General features: G+C 41.1%; 1 protein-coding gene across 1 annotated transcript; it reads left to right on the top strand.

The window, feature by feature from the left end:
• The first annotated feature begins 434 nt into the window (after positions 1–434).
• On the top strand, positions 435–21,154 carry LOC109593854 (E3 ubiquitin-protein ligase UBR4). The gene is made up of 30 exons (XM_049964762.1): positions 435–624; positions 755–852; positions 1,003–1,245; positions 1,706–1,890; positions 1,949–2,130; positions 2,907–3,255; positions 3,312–3,897; positions 4,009–4,204; positions 4,486–5,000; positions 5,115–5,727; positions 5,780–6,298; positions 6,353–6,566; positions 6,718–7,431; positions 7,870–9,729; positions 9,783–10,067; positions 10,121–10,205; positions 10,258–11,207; positions 11,272–11,838; positions 12,146–12,847; positions 12,921–14,033; positions 14,094–14,741; positions 14,902–16,221; positions 16,281–16,592; positions 16,647–17,189; positions 17,242–17,439; positions 17,521–19,066; positions 19,127–19,587; positions 19,650–20,278; positions 20,345–20,835; positions 20,890–21,154. The coding sequence occupies exons 1-30, from the start codon at positions 494–496 to the stop codon at positions 20,952–20,954; spliced, it is 16,320 nt and encodes a 5,439-aa protein (XP_049820719.1). The 5' UTR covers positions 435–493; the 3' UTR covers positions 20,955–21,154.
• Positions 21,155–21,471: the final 317 nt, after the last annotated feature.

The raw sequence follows: 21,471 nt of genomic DNA on the forward strand, positions 1-21,471 counted from the left end.
CAAAAAAGATGGATAAAGTTGTGTAATTACAAAAGTTTACAAATGTGCTTAAAATGTATTTTTCTAGAAATTCAGTGATAACTTTTAAAACTTTACAATTTATACAGCTGAATGACTTTGCAGGATGTTAAGGTAAATTTAATTAAGTTTATTTCTGAATAAACCTGAGGCATGAATTCTTCAAGTTCATTTCAAAAAAGGATTCACCCTGTACTGCATAAAATGTCAACATCACATTAAAGTGACTTGATCAAAATTTTGGCATATTCACGTTATACAAAACGTCAAAACGTGTTAAATCGTGTTTTATGCTGGAGATGAAATAATTACGACCACAACAGTATTAACATAGCAATTTATTTAGTGAAAATTCGAAGTGACGGGAGTGTATTTTTGTGTCATAGAAAACCTTTTTGTGTTTCGTTGCCAACGTACCCCAATTCATACAGCGAAAAGTCCCTAGAATCTACTTGTCATCGCCGTCAATTTGCAAATGGCAGATGCAATGGCCGCTAGCAGTGGCGGAGTCGATTGGTCCGCGATACTGAAACCACTCTTGTCGCCGAACCGCGACACTTTCAACAGGACAGATTTGATCGAATTATGTTCGGCGTTAGTGAAAAGGTGAGAAAATGCCATTTTTATTATAATCGGGGCTCGTCGCCGATGCGGCCTAATAGTACGCAATAAATAAACACTGACAGTGACCAGATAAGTCGCTCGACATTTTGTTTATTGTGGCTTTTTGTTTCAGCGAATCGGAAATTTTTCGCAACAAAGAGACAAATAGGAATTTTTATAATTCATTTGCGTGTCTCGCTTCGAACTATATTGGCAGCAACAGTAAAAACCGTAAGCATCCGCTTTTTTGGTTAGGTTATCTCACTGGATTCTAGATTTTTTTATTCATTTTTTCATCAAACACTCCAATAATTACTAAGTCTTTTTCTAATGTACTCCCAGAAGCTGATTATCTAACAAACTATTTTGGATTGTTTTTAGTAACAGCCAGCCAATTGGAAACAGTCAGTGCTGGAAGTCAAGTACTTCTAAGGTATCTTTTGAATACATTGCAACTGTGTGCTAGTGACACTCAACAGAACTGTGCCCAAATTGAACGAATTATAAATGCAGTGCAAGTGCTTTGTGTAGGGACTGGCCCACTGTCTAGATCAGAAGTTATTCTCCTGCTAGACATCATGAAAGGGGAGAATCCACCGCAACACCCCAATTTGACACCCACAGGTGTGTAACATTCTAAAATTTATAACATATAATGCAAGTTGTATAATTTCACTATAATATTTACTTTACATTTTCAAAACCATATAAAATTTAATTTCTCCCTATAAAATATAATGAAATTTTAAAAGACAAATAAGAAATAACTTGTCAAGATATTTTTCTCTTGTTCCCTTAAATATATTCCCACTATTTATTAAATATATGTAGATAATTGTTTCTTAATTGAAAATAATTTAATTTCTTATTGGAAATCTATATTTTCTATTTTCTTGTGCATACATTTTTTAAATACAGTGTTTTGAAATATATTTCTTTATTTATATGCTTTTATTATTGATATACCCTTTACAATGCGTTATTAAAACATAACTATAATAATATATGTTTATTTTTGTCACTAAATCAGTAAAATATTTTTGTATTTATAGAAATTTCTATATGTTTTACCTCATAATTCTAGGAAATGAAAAAGATGCTAGCAATAAGCAGGAAAGTTCCAAAACCAGATCAGATTTATCTGTCAGCATATTTGAACATCTGACATTACCCCTACGTGATGGACATGTCAGTAGTGATCAGGGTGGTATCAGCGCTCCTGTTACATCAGAGGCTGGACCAAGTAATGATCCTACATCAGAAATCAATGTTAGTTATCTGCTAAAATTCAAATAAACTTGTTGGTGACAATTTTTTTCTGTTTTAGAAATTATTTTTGAAGACTAATTCAGAGAGCTTGCAAGCACTGAGGGCAGGTGATACACTTGTTGATCTGTGCTTGAGCTTACCATCAATTAAAAGAGCTAAAACCAAAGTAGAAGAGGCATTGGCAGGAAAACCCTTCAGTATTCCAACAAACCACTCAGAGGCCACAGCTCTGAGAAATGGGTAAGTTTATATGAAATCTATTTCAACTTGTTTAAATATTTTGTAAATGGATGTAATAATATATGCAGGGGGAATCAGGAAGGATGCTTAATATTTCTGCAAAAAAAAAAAAATAATAATGAAAGTACTGTTGTTCAATTTAACTTTATAATTATTTAAAAAAATTTCTTGTCAATATTTGGCGAATTCTTCTTGATTCTTTGAATATGAATAAAAGTATTAACTGATCTCTGACTTGTAACGTTTTATATGTGCAATATTTTAGTATTGTCAAAATTTAGTAATATATATTATAAATATATTAAATATATTTTGTGAAACATTAAAATTATACAAAGGAAATAGTGTCTTGTATTATTATTCAACATAAAATAACCAATCATTGTAATCATCATTTAACTATTTTCATATCCGTTAATGTTTACTGATATCATTGCATCATTTTACATCATTCATTGAAATGTTTACAAATATGTTTTGTCTTTCTTGAAGTTCAGATTATGAGTAAAAAATATGTGGTCCTAAAATTGTTATATATACGTTTATCTAAGCGAAAGTATTTTAAATTAATTTGTTATAAATGTTGGTGAATAATTTGTTTGCTTATACATTCGCAATTTTTTTGCCTTTAAAAGTTTGTGTGCAGAATCAAATAAAATTGTAGAAAAAAAAATTGATAGTGATATTCAGTATTGGACTGTCCATTGATTTTTCTAGTAGAATAATATTAAGTTATTGTACTTTTAAAATAACATTATTTGTTTGTTAATATTGAGGTTGTCGTCAAATTTGACCGAGATAAAGCTGGCGATGTCCGCGCTCACCTTGCCAGTTCTTGAGCCGCTCACCACCAGCAAATTGGATAAGTTATGTAATCTAACGATGGCGGTCCTTCAGTGTGCTGTGGCTCAGGCGACTGCCAGTGCTGTTTTGGCAGCTGTCGCTCAAGTATCGCCTAAAAGTGCGGTTCAGCAACAGCAGCAGCAGTCCCAACAAGCCCAAGCCACTGTTGGCCTGAAAGAAGACGATCTTGACATAAACGCAGTGGCGCTAGTAGAGGAGGCACTTAATATGTATGCGTACGTCGGCAATGCAATCAAATCCTCAACACGAGCTGGTGGTCACGTATGTTTATAATATTTATTGTATATTGGCAAAATAAAATTTAATATATTTTACAGATATATCAAAACTATATATTGGCCGGCGCATGGGTTTTGGTAAGTGGTCTCCAAGCCCATCTGACGGCCAGCACTTCATCCTCTTCGACTACATCTTCGTCGTCTTCATCGTCTCTAGATAAAAGTCGTGAGGATAAAGGACGTAGTCCATGCAAAGGCGCGACTAGTGGTTCCTCTTCAGTAACAATCTCGCAAACACCACGCTCTTCGGGTCTCCAAAAGTTTCAACAATCTTTCGGTGTACTGTCGGTGGCGTTGGCCACTCGTGCCCTTTCACTACTTAGTGATCTTTTCGATGATTTACATCTGGAGGCCTGCTGTGGTACCACCGCCTCATCAGCACAGGTGCAGGTTGAGCCGGCACCTCTGTCTGTTATGGGACAGTTCACAGCGCTACAGCGAGTGGCGCGTATTTTAGGTGCCGCACCTCTCAACCAACTCCTGTTTTATTTGGCAATTGTGGGATATAGAAAAGCATGTACACTTAAAAGATTACATCCTCCTGAAGGTGATAACTTTAGTCAATCTGACTCGACCACATATTATGAAGACATGATTATTTGTTCAGATGATAGCTCCACAGACGGTGAGTGATGACATTACAATGTCTAAATAATTTCACACTTCATTATTATAGTATTGTAGTGCAAAATTAATTTCAAAGTTTATGGAGTTATTTTGAATATTATATTTTTAGATGATGACAGTGAACCAATCCTGGGTCAGTGGTTTGAAGAGACGATAGCTCCGCCTGATCCTGGGGATTCAAAGAGTCCCTCAACGTCAGATAATGTTGACTCAAAGCGAGTTACAGAAGGTTGTGCTGCAATGTCAGGTGGTGAACATAATTCATCTGGAAATTCTATTGTTCCTCAAAAGGGTGAAGCTCATGGGTATGTGTGAATGCAATGCATTCATTTTCACTTGAAACATTTAAATACTTTAAAGCCATGTATAATGTTCCAAATTGGTTGTCTCTTACTGTTACAAGCATTTTCAGATAAGATGAAGAAAAAATGTTCAGAACTCAACTTTTTTCAAACATTTATTAACATAAATCACTTTATAATATCTCCGTTTGTTGCTGAAATATTTACATATATTTAAATATCAGAAAGAACCAATTTGTAACACCTTGTATTTAGTTAGGTCTAACAAATAAATTTGGTTGCAGATATATCGCCTTAGCTACGAATATATTCCAATTCCTGGACCGACATCTGCTATGTTCTCGCAGTGCGTATGTGGCTCGCTACGTAAAGAACGGTTTAACCGAGCAGCAAATGATTATTTTGGCTGCTATAATTCGAGATTTAGACAAAGAGACCTCCCGTACAGAAGTAGGCACCATATCCGTGTATTTTGGAGCTGTCCTCGGCCAATTGTACTGCGAATTCTCCGGTGCACTTTCCCGCTTCACTCATAACTTGATTACAAACAGCAACTTGAATGGGCTACAGGCGTGTTTGCTTAACCATCTAGGTGTATCACCGTGGACGTCGGATGTACAACACGGTTGGCCACTTCAAGTCTATCCCAGGACTTTGGCAGTTTTGGCTCAAGTGCTATTGTTGCGTCCACAGAACGAGAAAGAAGCGTCTGTCATCAGCATTTGGCATAAATTCGTTAATACTCTTATAGAGAATGTTCTTAATTGCCCACCAAATGTGCCTGATGCCGAGGCTGAAGGTAAATATCATTTTCTTTTACGTCACTTTAAAGGAAGTAGCTTGTTAATGTTTGAATAAAAATCAACCATCATTATGAGAATAATTGGAATTCCTTTTTTATTTTGTTTGATAGATTTGAACGTGGAGCATGCCCAGGTGTTGTTGTATCTCTTCCATTCACTGAACCTCATGCAGAAAAAGTCTGTGGTATTATTAATGGCGGGAGGCGTCTTGCGTTGTTCCGAAGTGGTTTGGTGTCCCATGCGTGACTCACAACTACTCCATTTGTCTCGACTTTTGTTGCTTTTCGACTACATAATGAAACATCTATACGACGCGCCGACCTCACTTCTCGAACAAATCCATTGGAACTTATTCTATGCTACTAATTTGCATGCACCAGCCGCCGACAAAGACAAGGAGAACAATATGACTAGAATGTTCACCGCGTGGCAGGACATCGAAGATAACTACCGTAAAATCGCTGCCACAGACGATACCGCCATGAAACCGAGATTTTACGTTCTCACCAACGTCGAGATGAGTAATCAGGAGGTACCTAAATTAGATGGTTTAGCATGCAACTTTGTACTTGGCACTCCCGATAAGCTTCGTTATCCACTTCTACTGGATGCGCTTGTAAAGATACTTAACGTAACTTATATTCGTGCAACGGGCTCACAAATGTCCAAAATGACATTTTTAGGTTTGTGTGCTACACAGTATTGCTTCACTATTTGCTGGAGGTAAGGGTTAAGACTTAAAACAATCATACTTTACTAATAAATAAATTATTAGACTTTTGCAGTTGTTACCTCCATCTGTGTCCTATCTTGAACGGTTGGCAGCCAATGAAAGCCTTTCACCATGTCCTCTTCTACTTCATTCACTTATATGGGGTCCACGTGCATCAAACAAGCATTTCAGTCGTTGGCTCAAAGATTGTTTGGGAAAACAAGGAATGTACACACAACTCACTGAAAAACTTCTGAAATCGGTGTCTGATGTTGTAAACAATGCGAAGTACGACATCGCCAACGCTAAGAAGTGTATTGTCGCCCTTACACCCGATTTGAAAAAAGGAATTGTGTCTAAGGAAGATTTACCACCTCTTTGGAATCTTATATTGCTGGACAGCTTGTTAGCTAAGGTGCAAGTGTCACTAGATGAGCTGCAGCAATCTGAAAGTGGCGGTGTCAACTCAGCGACCGAATCTACCACACCGACGATTTCATATTCGACTGAAGCTGCTGCTCTTGTTCAGGATCTGTTACCGTATATCTTGCGGCTCACCCAGGCCATACTACAATGTACTAGGTGAGTTCTGAAAGAACTTTTAAATGACAAAAATGTGAAAAATATATTCTTCAGGTGGTCCTTGGTTCATACAGTGGTGGAACAAAGTGAGGCAGCGACTAAGCTAAATCTTCACGAGTTTGAGGGTTTGCAAGATATGTTGTCGATTGCATCAAACAAAAACATGCTTACCAACAGTCTTGCTTCTGAACTAACAGGACTCTTACCATCTGGAGTTGCATCTGTACAACAGCAGTGGAATAACTCAGTTTTGGACGATATCTCATTGGTGAGATTACCGATTATTTGTTTACATTTAAATATAAAAATATTTTACAGTTAATAAACTTAAACAATAGTGAACTTGACTTAATTTTGTAAATTAATAAAAAAGTAAAAGTATTTACAGATAATATAAATAATAATTTTTTTTCTTGTAGAGTGCATATCGAAACGATGTCATCCCGTCGGAGGGTTTTATTTTGAAAATAGTCGACACTCACGTGTCAAGTTTATCAATGAGTTGCCCATTCAACATAAATTTGTCCCTGAAACGATTACTGCAATGTTTGGTAAAATTTATTTGTGATCATGCACCAAAAATCGAAAACACTGATACGAAAAACAAAGCTATCGAAATGCTAGTCTCGATTACACTCGACCTGAGAACGGAGTACCTGTATGAGACGGCGTCCAAGACGCTTGACAAAATGATTGGAGACATAGAGACGGATGAACATCAAAAGCGTGTGTATCTTACAGTTCTTGATCACACCTACAGACTAATTATCAACTGTACATCACCGAACAACGCAAACTACAGCGTTAATGTAGATGAAAAGGTCCTTTACAATTGTCTGCAGTTCTACGAGAAAATAATTGAAAAATCCTCGGGACGTCAGGCTTTGGAAGCATTTTTCACGGGTGCTGATCGGGACCTGGTTAAAGTATTGATGTCAGTATCAAGTCCGCAGGTTTCGCAACAGTATAGCACTCGGGTGCTCCATCTGTTTAATAAACTCTTTCAGGCAGCAGATAAGAGCTCTACCGATCCGAGTCTCAATTATTTGTGTTCCAGTATTAGTAAGCTAGCTAACGTTGAACCTGAAAAGTTACAAACGTGGCTACAACATATTATTATTGGTTCATCCCAGGTAAGAATTTTTCATAATTATATGTTTTATTTAATGACATTAATATCAATATAATATTAAAATTATACGGTTTTTAAATTTTTAAAATTGACGTGTATTATTTATTAAATTAGAAGATATTATTTAATAAAATACAAATCAGTTTTACCTCTTCTTATTTCAACTTCATTTAAATAACTGGTGTTTATTTCATCCTGAAACACAAAAAGAAATTTTATCATAGAATAAAAAAATATTAAAATGTTAAAAAATAAATTATAATTTATATAATGAAGCCTAATTGCAACTATAATTTAAGACAGTTACAGATATAATTATTATGTCTGAAACATAAATACTTAAAACAAAAAAAATCTATATTTTTACCTATAATAAAGATTGAATAAATTTTATCACTTTTCTAACTGACTGAATAATATGTATATTTGTTGTATGTAGGGTGAATGCTCTGACAACAAGTTAATGAACACAAGTGCATCTGGTATTTCCTCCACCAGCGGCAAATGGACCGTTACACAACAGGGCAACGATGAAAATGATGAAGCCAATCAGTCAACGGCCATAATAACAGTGACGCCGGCCCGACCCACCAGCACCACTAACGAAGACCAGAAGTCACTTGTTCAAGAGAACAGCCAGTTGCTCCAGGCCCTCACTTCGTTCATCGTAAAACAGAACAGCAACGTGTCGGAAGAAGTTGCCGTGACCATTTTAAAGGCATTGATTCCTTTGGGTTTGTACATTTTATCACCGGAATTAGAAGGGGCTGGATTCACTGATCTCATGGTGGTTATGACGATGCTGGCCGATGCAGGTACAGGAAAAGGCCATACCTTGCTTTTTCCAGCGACTGCAGAATGGATTGAGATCTGCAACGATCATCCGTCTACAAGAGAAGCACTCGAGAAGGCAACTGCTGCAGCTGCTGAAAGCGGCGACTGTGCCTTTCTTAACAAGAATGCTTTGTTGGAAGCATCTTGCTGTATTCTAGACTATGTGAGTGATGTGGTGGCTTCTGTTACATCCTTACAGACACCAACTGCTAGTGCGCACCAAACTTCGTCTGGCAGTTTTAGAGCACTTAGCCCACCGTGGGAAAGCGAAATGCCTCTCGACGCTGAAACCGAATGGACCGAGGATGCGAATAATGAGGAAGAGGACAGTGGAGACGACTCGGATGAGGATTCGTTGTGTAACAAGTTATGCACGTTTACAGTCACTCAGAAGGAATTCATGAATCAGCACTGGTATCATTGCCACACATGTAAAATGTTGGACGGCGTTGGTGTGTGCTCCATTTGTGCACGCGTCTGTCACAAAGGTCACGATCTTAGTTATGCTAAATTTGGAAACTTCTTCTGCGATTGTGGTGCTAAGGAGGACGGGTCATGTCAGGCACTAGTTAAACGTAGTCCCCAACAGAACGTCGGAAACGATAACGCATCTGGCTCGAACATTGTCGCCGGTTTGGCATCATCTTCAGTAACCTCCGCATTCCCTGGAAGTACCGATCATCAACAACACATGCTGACGTCCTCGTTACGCAGACGTACGTCTTCACCAACATTCATCGATAGAGTGGCGTATTATGGAACAGCAGCCGCAGCGTCAGCTCATCACCAACGCCATCACCGTCACGCAAAGCAATTAGATGGTGCTCGAGAATTTCTCCAGCATTATTTGAATAAGAGCGGTGTGACGGGTGCGTTGGTGAGGTTGGCCGACACTTTAATGGGCACCGTGGAAGCGACATGCGGTCAAAACTCCGCGGTCGGTTGCCATCAGAGGGCAGTGCGCGCTCTGCAACGTCTACATGCTGCAGACCACGATAAAAAGCGCATACACACCGATCAACTTATGGTGCCCACACTAGGTTCACAAGAAGGTGCTTTTGAGAATGTACGTATGAGCTACGCCGGCGAACAAGGCCAGACAATTCGACAGCTCCTCTCCGCGCATATAGTGCGTCGCGTCGCCATGTGCTGTATGACGTCGACTCAGGGCGGTCGACGACAGCACTTGGCCGTCTCGCACGAAAAGGGCAAGATCACGGTGCTACAGTTGTCCGCACTTCTCAAGCAAGCCGACTCGTCCACCCGTAAGCTAACATTGACTCGGCTGGCTTCCGCCCCGATACCATTCACCGTCGTATCGCTTTCCGCAAACCTCTGCAATGAAGACTTTTTGGCTGTGTGTGGACTCAAAGATTGCCATGTACTCACCTTTACATCTACTGGTGCCGTTTCGGACCATCTAGTCTTGCATCCACAGTTAGAGACTGGTAACTTTATTATTAAGGTAGTAAATTTGTCTAGTTTACACTGCTTTTATTAATATTAAAACGTTTATAGGCCATATGGCTCCCCGGATCTCAGACAAAATTGGCTTTAGTGACAGCGGATTTCGTCAAGATTTACGACTTATCTCAGGATGCTCTTAGCCCACAGTATTATTTCTTGGTACCAAGTGGTAAAATTCGAGACTGTACCTTCATGTACAATAGCGGGACATACCATATTTTATTAATGTCTTCCCCTGGGCATATCTACACGGAATTACTCAATGAGGACAGCTCGGCCAAACATGGTTCCTTCTATGTTACTAACACGCTTGATGTGTTCAACTTAGATCTTGTGGTGAGATATTTATTAGCTATTTGAACATACAATTTCTGATTGGTTTTTTATAGGACGTGAATGGACAGGTTGCTGGAGGCGGCGTCAGCATATACTATTCGCACACTCTAGGGTTGTTGTTTTACAGCTATTCTCAAGGTACTTGTTACTAAAATTCTTAAGAAATATGTTCAAACATTGGTACTTGCAGGTAAAAGCTTTATTTCGCCAATTAATCCCAACAGTACTTCACTTACTGTGGTATATCCCATCACGCTCCCTGCATCAAGTAATACGAATAGCACCACTGGAAGCAGTGGTAGCACGTCTTCTAAAAACAACGGATCGCGTAATCCACCGTCACCACAACCTCTTTGTCAGTGGACTGAGATTCCCAACCATCCCGGATTGGTGTGCTGCGCCATGCAATCGACGAACAATCCCGTTGTGCTCATGCTGAAGCCGGATGCCTTATACATCCAAGAGATACGGGTGGTACCTTCCAAAGCCAAAATCATGGACATGGTAGCCATAAGACACAACTCGGGAAGCGAGTTACGAACCACGCTCATCCTATTATGCGAAGACGGCAGTCTTAAGATGTTCATGGCCAGCATGGAACACACCGGCTTCTGGATGTCGGCTAACATTCAACCGTCGTTGGCTGCCGCTACAAGCGCCGCTGGGCAACGACCCAAAAAGAAAAAGACTCTTAAGGCGGGTGGTGGCGGAGGAAAGACATCGAACGCGGTAACCTTTCCCGTAGACTTTTTCGAACATTGTACCGCGATGAATGATGTAGAAATAGGTGGTAATGACTTGCTTCAAGTGTACAATATGGCACAACTGAAGCACCGACTCAACACCACGGGTTTGTACGTGGCTTGTAACCGTCCGTTAGGTTTCACCGTAGAGATCACAAATAACGAATCGACCATGGTTATGACAGGCGTGCGTGTGTTAGTTGGTTCGCAGGATGTCCAACGTGTTCCCTCATTCGTCGAGGTGTTCGGACGCATTGTGTCAATGTCGGTGACTCGCAGTCGCTGGTATGATATCCCGTTTTCGCGTGAGGAAAGTCTTCAAGCTGATAAAAAACTCACCATACTGTTTGGGCCCTCCCAAGATCCTGAAACTATCACTATGGTTGACAGTATAAAGGTAAATAAATTAAATAAGTTACCAATTTTTATTACAAATTTTTATTACAAATATTTTTATACAGGTGTATGGTAAAACCAAAGATGCATTTGGATGGCCAGAGGAAAATGAAGAAGCTGTGACTTCTGCAAATTCGACATGTGCTCAGGTGGTAAATGCACCCAGCACTAATGATACTGAACAACAAAATGCGGGTGTTGCCCCTCTTTCTAAACTCGAACGTCTCACCGTCGGTATCTTGGAATCCCTCGAAGGATCGTTTTCTCTACCGTCAGTACCCGAAGAGAAGCTTAACGTGTACCGACCACGTACTCTCAACATAGCCACACGCCTCTTGACGTTGCCAACCCCTCCCACCGTTCAAATTCATGCAAAGGCGTTATTATCGTCACTTCACACATCCAAACAAGCCTATCATGTGTATAAGGATCAGGCATTATTACAACACGTTCTGAGCAGTTTGACAGCAATGGTAACAGGGTCTCAAACGAACTTGTCCAACGACGATCCTCAACCCAGGCATGACATTGATGCTGAAAGCTATTATCGACTGGTGCTTATTGTGCGTGGCATTGCCGTGGCTAGACCACAAAACTTAGTAAAATTTGCTGACGCCCATACATCAATACAAGTAAGCTTCTGGATTCTGGATTATTTTTAAATTATCATTCACTTAACTTCATAAATTCTTCTATCCTTTAATCTTGTTTATATTTGTTTTATTTTTCATAGATCATCAACAGACAAAAAATCTAAATATAATTTAACTTGAACACTTGTGTGTGTATAAAACAAATAAAACAAATTTTAATGATCAGAAGAATTTTGGATTACAAAAACTAATTAACATTCAAAAATTAAAAATATTTTGTCATTTCCATTTAATTTTTCTAAGATGTCACTTGATATATGGATTATTAATAGCCAAATCATTACAGGATGTGGTGATTGATGATCCACTGGAACCACCTACAACAAAAGAACCACGCACTAACAACCACCTGCTGTTGTTATTGATGGATGTACTATGGACGTTGCATTCTCAAAATCCTGAGAACCCGGCTTTGGCTCCAGTAGTTGTGCCAGGCCTCAAACATGCTGAGCAAGTCGTTCATGCTCTCGTGGAAATCGTGCATGCCTTTAACAGCTGCGATACATACAGCAATGTAACAATAGGCGTGTATTTACAACTATTGTTGTGCAGCGATCCTGTCATCGCATTCAGTGCGAAGCAGGCATTGTGTAAAGTGCTGAAACCGAGGGCACGCCGGAAGCGTGTTTTCATACCGACCCCGCCTCCACCACACTGCTTTTCGCCATCTACTTCCAAAGGTGAAGCGACCACCGACGATGGCAAAACGACATCAGCCGTTTCACACTCGAGCCAAGAGGATGATAATAATCATCACAACCACCAACAACAGGCGCAAGGCAGTCGTGGAACAAATCAGTATGCTGTGGACGTTGAAGCAGTAGAGCCAATCGCTCTCCTTCAGCAACATCATCCGCATCAGCAACAACATATTAACCCACTGGAGGCACTCTTAGGCGGTGGCGTAGGATTTCCGCCTCTCCTTGATATCCCACCAGACGCTGACGACGAAACCATGGTAGAATTAGCCATCGCCTTAAGTCTCCAGGTACGTTAAGCATTATAAGTTAACGACAAAGAACATAATTGTAGAGGCACATTTATATTACATTGAATTACAGGAGCACGAAATCGGCGGTGAGCAAGGTCTTCAAGTTCAAGTGATGGGCAACGAAGGATTAGGTGGTGCACACCAGATTCAACATGCTCAAGAAGCCGGCCATCTCAGTGACACCACAGCTTCCGCAGCTGGTTCGGACGATGAGGGATCTACTGCAGCAACGGACGGGTCTACATTGAGAACGTCCCCAGCTGAACAAGGGGGCAGTGCTGCCGGCTCAGAAAGCGGCGGAAGTGGGGTTGAAAGCATTGCTGGCGAACACAACGTATCAGGTCGCAGTTCCACCTACGGCGACAACATTCAAGAGACGATTACGATGGTGTCCCGCTCTGACACTAGCTCCCTAACCAACGCTAATTGCGGTGCCACTGAAGTAGACCAGATTCACCAACAGGACGATTCGGATGTCACCGCTGAATCTGAAAACAGCGGCAGATTGCACATGCTTAGACTTCAGTTGTTGGATCGATTGATTCGATATCTTCCGAAACTTCGCAAAGTCAACGGCGTCAGGGCTATACCGTTTTTGCAGGTGGTGCTTCAGCTCACTGCAGATTTGGACGGTCATTCTGAGCGTGATTGCATGTCTTTAAACACTCTTTTGGGAGCAATCGTTTTCGAATTGCAAATTTCTAAACCCAACTTGGAGGATGTTTGTACACGTACTCAGCATCGCGAAGTTCAGTTAATTTTGATGCGGTTGCTCAGTGTATTCATGTCGAGATGTAAGACATCTTCGTCAACGGCTTCGTCTGTGGGTGGAGCCTCAAGCAAACCTAGTACTTCTACAGCTATACCAACGTCATCTTCTAATACTGACAATTGCACATTCGTGTGTCGCACTACTGCAACGTTCTTACAACGCGTTGATATCATAGGCTATTGTAATAGGCTGCTACAGGCCTTATTAGAATACTGGAAAAATGATGCTAGTTCCAATGATGATATTGGCGGCTCTACTGTCGGTGGTAATCTCCTTAAAGAGCACCTACCGCATCCACCACCCGATATGACTCCTTTCTTTTTACGCCAGTTTGTTAAAGAACATGCTATTGATGTTTTTGCCACCTATCCGCAACTTCTTACCGAAATGGCACTGCGATTGCCCTATCAGGTAAATTGTTATGTGCATTTTCGTTTTTTTTTTTATTTAAATAAATATTTTTTATTGTAGGCTCACAAAAATTCCGAAATATCTGAACCAGTAAATGTGGCTTTCGATTCCTCTTGGTATCGTTACCTGTGCGAATACATGATGACCACTCAAACACCATTTCTACGACGCCAAGTGCGCAAGTTACTGCTTTTCATTTGCGGCAACAAGGAGAAATATCGACAACTTCGAGACTTGCACGCTCTCGATGCGCACGTAAAGGGTGCGGATCAGTGTTGTGCACGTGGTGGCTACCGCAAGGACGTGGAGGCTCAGCATGCACTCTCGTTACCTTACGACTCGCTGGTCGAACTTGTCGAACACCTTAAGGCGTGTCTGGAGATAGCGACCATGCGTACGGGTAATTGGCAGCGTTTCTGTGTCCATCATGACCACGTTATTCCGTTCCTGCTGCGTGTTAGCTGTTTGTTAGACGAAGGAGTGGCGCCAACCATTTTGGGTTTATTGCAGTGTGCCATCGTGCATGGTACCCCGTCTGGTGCTGGCCTATCATCGGTGCCCAAGAGACCAACAACGTCCGATAACAAACAGTCCACAGTCTCCCGCAAAGAAAGAGAAAAATCGGATGACTCTGCTGCCGAAGCACTGTTTGAAGAATCTAGTTGCGTCGCTTTGGTAGAACAGATTAACAAACAGGTGTCTAGAGAAGTAAGTTAGTTTTATTTATCTTCGTAAGTTTATACAATTTGCAGTAAAATGGTCAATTTAATTTAATTTATATTAAATTCAACTTGATGTTTAATTTTAGGATAATTTTTTTAAAATAATAAAATTTTCTTAAAATAATTCTGTAATATTTAATTTTCAGATTTTTGCACGATTTGTCAAAACTTACATGTTAGAAACAAATACGACCAGTGTTCGATGGCAAGCCCATGCCCTCGTACTAGCCGTGTACAAGAATTCGAAACCAGCCGAACAAGATTCGTTATTGCAGCTTCTCTGGCAATTATGGCCCCTGCTGCCTGCTTACGGCCGCAAAGCTGCTCAATTCGTTGACTTATTGGGATACTTTTCGCTGAAGTATTCACAGATCAATGAGGGTTCAGAACAAGTGTCCGATTACGTAGACAAGGCAGTTAATGTGCTACGCATTCAAAATGAACTGTTGGCCCATCATCCTAATGCCAACTTGTACGCCCACATGGGCCAATTCGTTGATCTGGACGGTTACTACTTGGAATCTGAGCCATGTCTAGTGTGCAACAATCCAGAAGTGCCTTTCTCCACCATCAAATTGGGTTCAATCAAGGTAGATTCAAAGTTCACCACCACGACCACCATCGTTAAACTGCTTAGTAGCCACACAATCAGCCGCATAACCGTGCGCATTGGAGATCTAAAGCGCACTAAGATGGTACGAACAATCAACATCTACTATAACAATCGCACGGTGCAAGCGGTGGTTGAACTTAAAAACAAACCGGCGCTTTGGCACAAAGCTAAGAAAGTGACTCTACAGTCGGGCCAAGCCGAAGTCAAGATCGAGTTTCCCTTGCCAATAGTCGCCTGCAATCTTATGATAGAATACGCAGATTTCTATGAAAACTTCCAAGCTTCCAGTGAGACTCTTCAATGTCCCAGATGTAGCGCCTCCGTGCCCGCCAATCCAGGCGTGTGCGCTAATTGCGGTGAAAACGTGTTCCAATGTCACAAATGTCGCGCCATCAACTACGACGAGAAGGACCCATTCTTATGTCATGCTTGTGGTTTCTGCAAGTATGCCAAATTCGACTTTGTCCTGTTGGCTAGACCATGTTGTGCTGTTGAGCCCATTGAATCAGACGAAGATCGCAAGAAAACGGTGTCTAGTATTAATACATTGTTAGAGAAGGCGGATCGCGTTTATAAGCAGCTCATAGCAAACAAGCCGACCCTGGAATCTTTATTACTTAAAATATCAGAACACCGCTCCGATGGCAGTCGAAGGTTGGATGAAGTTTCAACCTCTGGAACTGCGGGAAGTGGCACCGGCTCCAATGCTTCCTCCCAACCGGCGAGTGCGGTAACAGCTGCTGCCTCGGTTAGCAATCAATTGAAGGTTAACAAGACTATCCAAATGCTGGCTCAACAATACTGCAACGATTGCAAGACGTCCTTTGAAGAATTGAGTAAAATTATTCAGAAGGTGAGTTGTACCCAGGTTTATTTATTATTGGAAAACTAAAAATTGTACAATTTTAATAGGTACTGGTATCTCGAAAAGAATTAGTTGCTTACGATCGTAAACACCGCGACATTGACATGCCAGTGAGCGCGCCACTACTCAAATTGCATCAACAACAACAATCCGAGGCAAAGGACGAGTCGAATACAGATGTTGTATGCGTCAACAATCGATGTTACGGATGTTCGTCAGCGGCAACAGAACACTGTCTTACACTGCTGCGAGCATTAGCCACCAATGCCAAAACTAGACAAATATTATGTCAGCGAGGTCTTGTCCAAGAATTGGTGTGGAATAATCTACGTAAGGGTAGCGTTCAAATACAAGAAGAGGTTTGTTTCGATTTTTTAATATTCGAGCTCAAAATCAAGTAATCATTTCCTTAGGTTCGTCAGTTATTGTGCGTGTTGACTCGAGATAATCCTATGTCCACAGAAGAATTGTGTAGTTTACTGATGGAACGGATTCGTCCAAGTCTTTCAGGTCATGCACCGAGTGTTGTGGACTTAGGCACAGGAGTGCGTCATGAAATAGCACTTTTGGCCGCAATGGTGCAAAAAGAAGACGACTGCTGGGAACTGAAGTTACGTTGTATGATGGGATTGTTCTTAAAAGCATGCGATGAGTCACGTAATCCGCTAATAATGGAATCCATTATTTTACCTTGCTTGAAGATTTTGCAAACTCTTATGCGCCCTCCTGAAGCAAATAACATTAAGAAATCAGTCAAGGAAAAGACGAACGGGGCTTCATCGGCGGCATCAACATCTTCGGCTGCTGCCACATCAAGACTCAATATTGTATCCGGAGTCACAGTCGATGTTAACAAATGGTTGGCGAAAGAACCAGATCACACCTTTGCTGGATGGAAGGCTAGGATCTTGAATAAGATTGAAGGTGGTATGTCACTGCCCAACGCAAAAGATGAGGTGTGTAATCCTTTAATCTTTAATTGCATATACTATGTTTATCATTTTTCAGATAAGAAAGTATTACCTGATGGAAAAGTATAGTAGACGATGGAGGAAAAACATAAAAAGATATATTTGTCAACGACTGGAATTGGACAATTGTGCGTGGATAAAGTCCGTACTGTTCAATCCTAGTTCCAGACTTGCTAGGCAAGTTGCATGTAACATCGTCGAATGCTTATGTAATACGCCAGAACGGAAAAAGGAGGTAATTATCATTTGATTTTAGTTTCATTATTGGAACAATTAGTAATAATAATACTAATATAAATTATATTGTAATTTTTAGATCCTTGTTTTACTGACATACTTCCTGGAAGAATTGGGCGCTGCAGGAGAAAGTTCTGCAGAGTTCCTAGGCCTCTATCAAAATCTGATCCAGGACTCACCGTGGAAGCAGTATCTGGCGCTGCAAGGCGTACTTAACATCTTGGCCCGTTTAGTCACTAAAGAAATTCAGGAATTGCACCGACTCGAGGAGAGTACCCTTACTTCAGATCTAGCTCAAGGTTACGCGCTCTATCAATTGACGGAGTTGCTAGCATCGTTCCTGGACGACACTGCGATCCGCAGACAATATAAGGGACGGTTGGTGGGCGCCGTCCTTAATGGATATTTGGCATTACGACGGCTTGTGGTTCAGCGCACTCGCCTCATCGACGATACGCAAGAGAAGTTACTTGAATTGCTGGAAGAAATGACGACTGGTACCGAAGAAGAAACCAGGGCGTTCATGGCTGTATGCATTGAAACTGTAAATGGCTGCGGGCCTCAGGATATGCTGACGCCTGTCTTTATCTTCGAACGGCTCTGTTCTATCATCTACCCGGAGGAGAACGATGTAGGGGAATTCTATATGACGTTAGAAAAGGATCCTCAACAAGAGGACTTCTTACAAGGTCGTATGCTCGGCAATCCGTATTCCAGCTTTGAGGCCGGGCTCGGACCGTTGATGCGCGACGTCAAGAATAAGATATGCCAAGACTGTGAGTTGGTTGCCTTGTTAGAAGATGATAACGGTATGGAGTTATTGGTCAACAACAAGATTATGTCTCTGGATCTACCTGTCCGGGACGTATACAAGAAAGTTTGGCTCGCAGAGGGCGGTGATCATGATGCTATGCGAATTGTTTACCGAATGCGTGGCTTGCTTGGCGATGCTACTGAAGAATTCGTCGAGACACTTAGCAGTAATAAGCAGAGCGCGGTCGACGATGAAGAGGTGTATAGAATGGCGAATGTGTTGGCAGATGATTGCGACGGTCTCGACGCGATGGTGCAACGTTTAGCAGCCATTCAGAACGTATGGCGGGCACGACCTCTGCTCCAGGTCTTGCTCAAACTCTTCAGACTTAGCGTCAAAGTAAACCGTTGCCGAGAAGTACTGATTCGTCCCGAATTAGGTGCAATGGAGGTGTTCTTGCGTACTTTACAAATGTGCCTTGAAGGTGGAGGTGCGGAGAATCAGCAGCAAGCAGCTGTTATTACCGAACAACTGCTCGACATTATGGAAACTGTACTGTCTAGAGCCACCGCCGAACCACTTGATAAATTTGAACGACTGTCCCATTGTACGTTCGGCGGACCCGAGTACGTGCGCTCGTTACTGAAATGCTGCACCTCGAACACTCATTCGTCCAACTTTGTGCGTCAAAACCGACCAGTTTTAGTACATTTGACACGAGTGCTTGCCGCTCTTTGTTACGGCAACCCGGCTAAAATGGAAATATTACTCGACCACTTCCTACCCGTACTCTCCGATTTTAATGCACTCGACATTGACCATACTTCCGATGATCAGTATCGGCTTGAGATGTTTTGCGTTTTAACTAATGGTTAGTATACTTAATGTAATAATGATTACTTGTTAATTTTATACTTCTTTCGTATAACAGGTATAGAAAAGAATGCGATTGGCAACACGTTGAAGGACTATATTGTATCGCTAAACATAGTGAAGGATGCCTTGGAATATATCACGGTGCATGCGCCGTGCGTTAAACCTACACTGCTTAGGACCGACAGTGATGAGCTTAAAGACTTTATTTCAAAACCATCACTTAAGTATATACTTCGGTTTCTTACCGGGCTGGCTCACAGTCACGAAAAAACGCAATTAGCTATAGCATCGGCGGATACCATCCCAATAATCCACAGACTAGAACAGGTTTCGTCGGACGAACATGTCGGTTCATTAGCTGAAAATTTACTCGAAGCGCTATGCACCAATGCGACTGTCGCCAAACAGATCGAAGAGGTGCGTGAATTTACTCGCTCTGAAAAGAAGAGACTGGCGATGGCAATGCGTGAGAAGCAGTTGGGACAACTGGGTATGCGAACTAATGACAAAGGACAGGTCGGTTGATTTTAATTTTTTTTGGTCTCAAATAATCTGTACGGTATCTTTATTTATAACAGGTAACGGCAAAGTCTACCATCCTGCAACAGATTGAAGAATTGGGCGAAGAATCTGGACTGGTGTGTTGCATATGTCGTGAGGGTTATAAATACCAACCCACCAAGGTGTTGGGTGTGTACACGTTTACAAAACGTTGCAATGTGGAAGATTACGAGTCTCCTTGTAGTGGAAGTAGTGGCAGTGGCAGCAGTAGCACTAAAAGCTCCATCGGTTCACAAGCTCAGGGAGGTGGCCGCAAAACAGTCGGTTACACCACAGTCAGTCATTTTAACGTCGTGCATATTGATTGCCACATGAGTGCAGTACGTCTAGCGAGGGCGCGTGACGAATGGGAGTCGGCCGCACTGCAAAATGCTAATACTAAATGCAACGGTTTGTTGCCGTTATGGGGACCGCAAGTCGCCGAGTCCGCATTCGCCAGCTGCCTCGCCCGCCACAACACCTATCTTCAAGAATGCACCAATCACAGAGACATCGGCCATCAGAGTGCCGTCCACGACCTAAAACTTCTGTTAATGCGATTCGCCTTTGAACGAACCTTCCATGAAGACACGGGCGGAGGAGGTCCGCAATCCAACATGCACGTCGTACCATACCTGGTGCATGTGGCGCTCTACGTTATTAACACGTTAGTATTTATTTAATTAGTTGTTGAGTTGTGTACAATGTTGACGTTGATCATTGTAATTTTTAGGACCCGTGTCAACAAACGTGAAGAAAGCAGTCTGATGAATTACCTGGAGACGAGCAACACGGAAAAGTGGGTAGAATCAGCTTATGAAGCAGAAGGGCCACTGTACTGGGCAACGATGTCGTTGTTGTTGCATTCTCTACGTCAGTGGAACCGACATCGGCTAACCCATTTACGACGGTTTGTGGTGTTGGCCCAGGCAAGACACCTGCAAAGGGAGACTAATGCAGCTGTGTCTCCCATTCTTGCCGACAAACAGGTTAAACCCTACGCCGCCTATAAGCCTTATTTGGTATTCTTCGCTCTAATAGATGGTATTTACAATTACTTTTTCAAAAATGTTAACGGCAGCGACGAACAGTGGCCGAACAATTTAGCTGACTATATTCGTCATAACGACGAAGCGTTAATGAAGGCTTCTGAGAAGTTGCTTTCCGCATACACTGACGAATTTTTACCTTGCACTTCCTTCTCCGAGTTCTGTGATGTAGCTGGTAAGTTTTTACTAAAGCAATAATGAATGGAAGTCTTATTTTGTTATGTTGCAGGTCTGTTAGATGTTGTTTCCAATCCTGATAGCTTCATAAGTGATATTCTAAATGGAATGCCCTGAAAGGACAAACCGTCGTTTATAAAACCGGGATGATTACTGAAAGAAGCTATTAGTCGTTTTATAATTTGCTGTTTGGCTCCATAACTCTCTTAGATGAAGCCCTCTTTAACGTAGATTTAATTAGCTTCAATTGGAACTTCAAATTATTAAATTATTGTAATTTTAATGTAAAATTTAATAAATACATATTCGAACATTAACATATTTTCCTTTTTCCGTTTTATTTTTCCCTTGTTAATTTTCTCCTGTTGTGTAATATTGCTAATAAAAGGATATTAAAACTCTTGAAGTGATTGAAATTTTATTCGAAACAATGGTTACATCTGAATTTGCATCTCAACCAGGTGGCGTTTCATTAATCTAAAAAAAATTATAAAAACAATGCTGTTTGAGCGTTTTATATACTAGGTTAATAAATAAAATTGTTCATATTAATAAAGAAGGGAAACTTCTAATGTGAGCAGGACATTTTTTTAATAATTCAGTACAATCCATAGAAAATTTATAATATAATATT

The sequence above is a fragment of the Aethina tumida genome, chromosome 3, assembly GCF_024364675.1.
Source record: "Aethina tumida isolate Nest 87 chromosome 3, icAetTumi1.1, whole genome shotgun sequence".
Taxonomy (NCBI): domain Eukaryota; kingdom Metazoa; phylum Arthropoda; class Insecta; order Coleoptera; family Nitidulidae; genus Aethina; species Aethina tumida.

Bases quoted from the DNA above. Each gene is read 5' to 3' on its own strand.
- LOC109593854 (XM_049964762.1), top strand. From the start codon at position 494: ATGGCAGATGCAATGGCCGCTAGCAGTGGCGGAGTCGATTGGTCCGCG. The intron at 1,246-1,705 runs GTGTGTAACATT...TCATAATTCTAG, and splicing joins CCCCAATTTGACACCCACAG to GAAATGAAAAAGATGCTAGC. The intron at 14,742-14,901 runs GTAAGTTAGTTT...TTTAATTTTCAG, and splicing joins ACAAACAGGTGTCTAGAGAA to ATTTTTGCACGATTTGTCAA.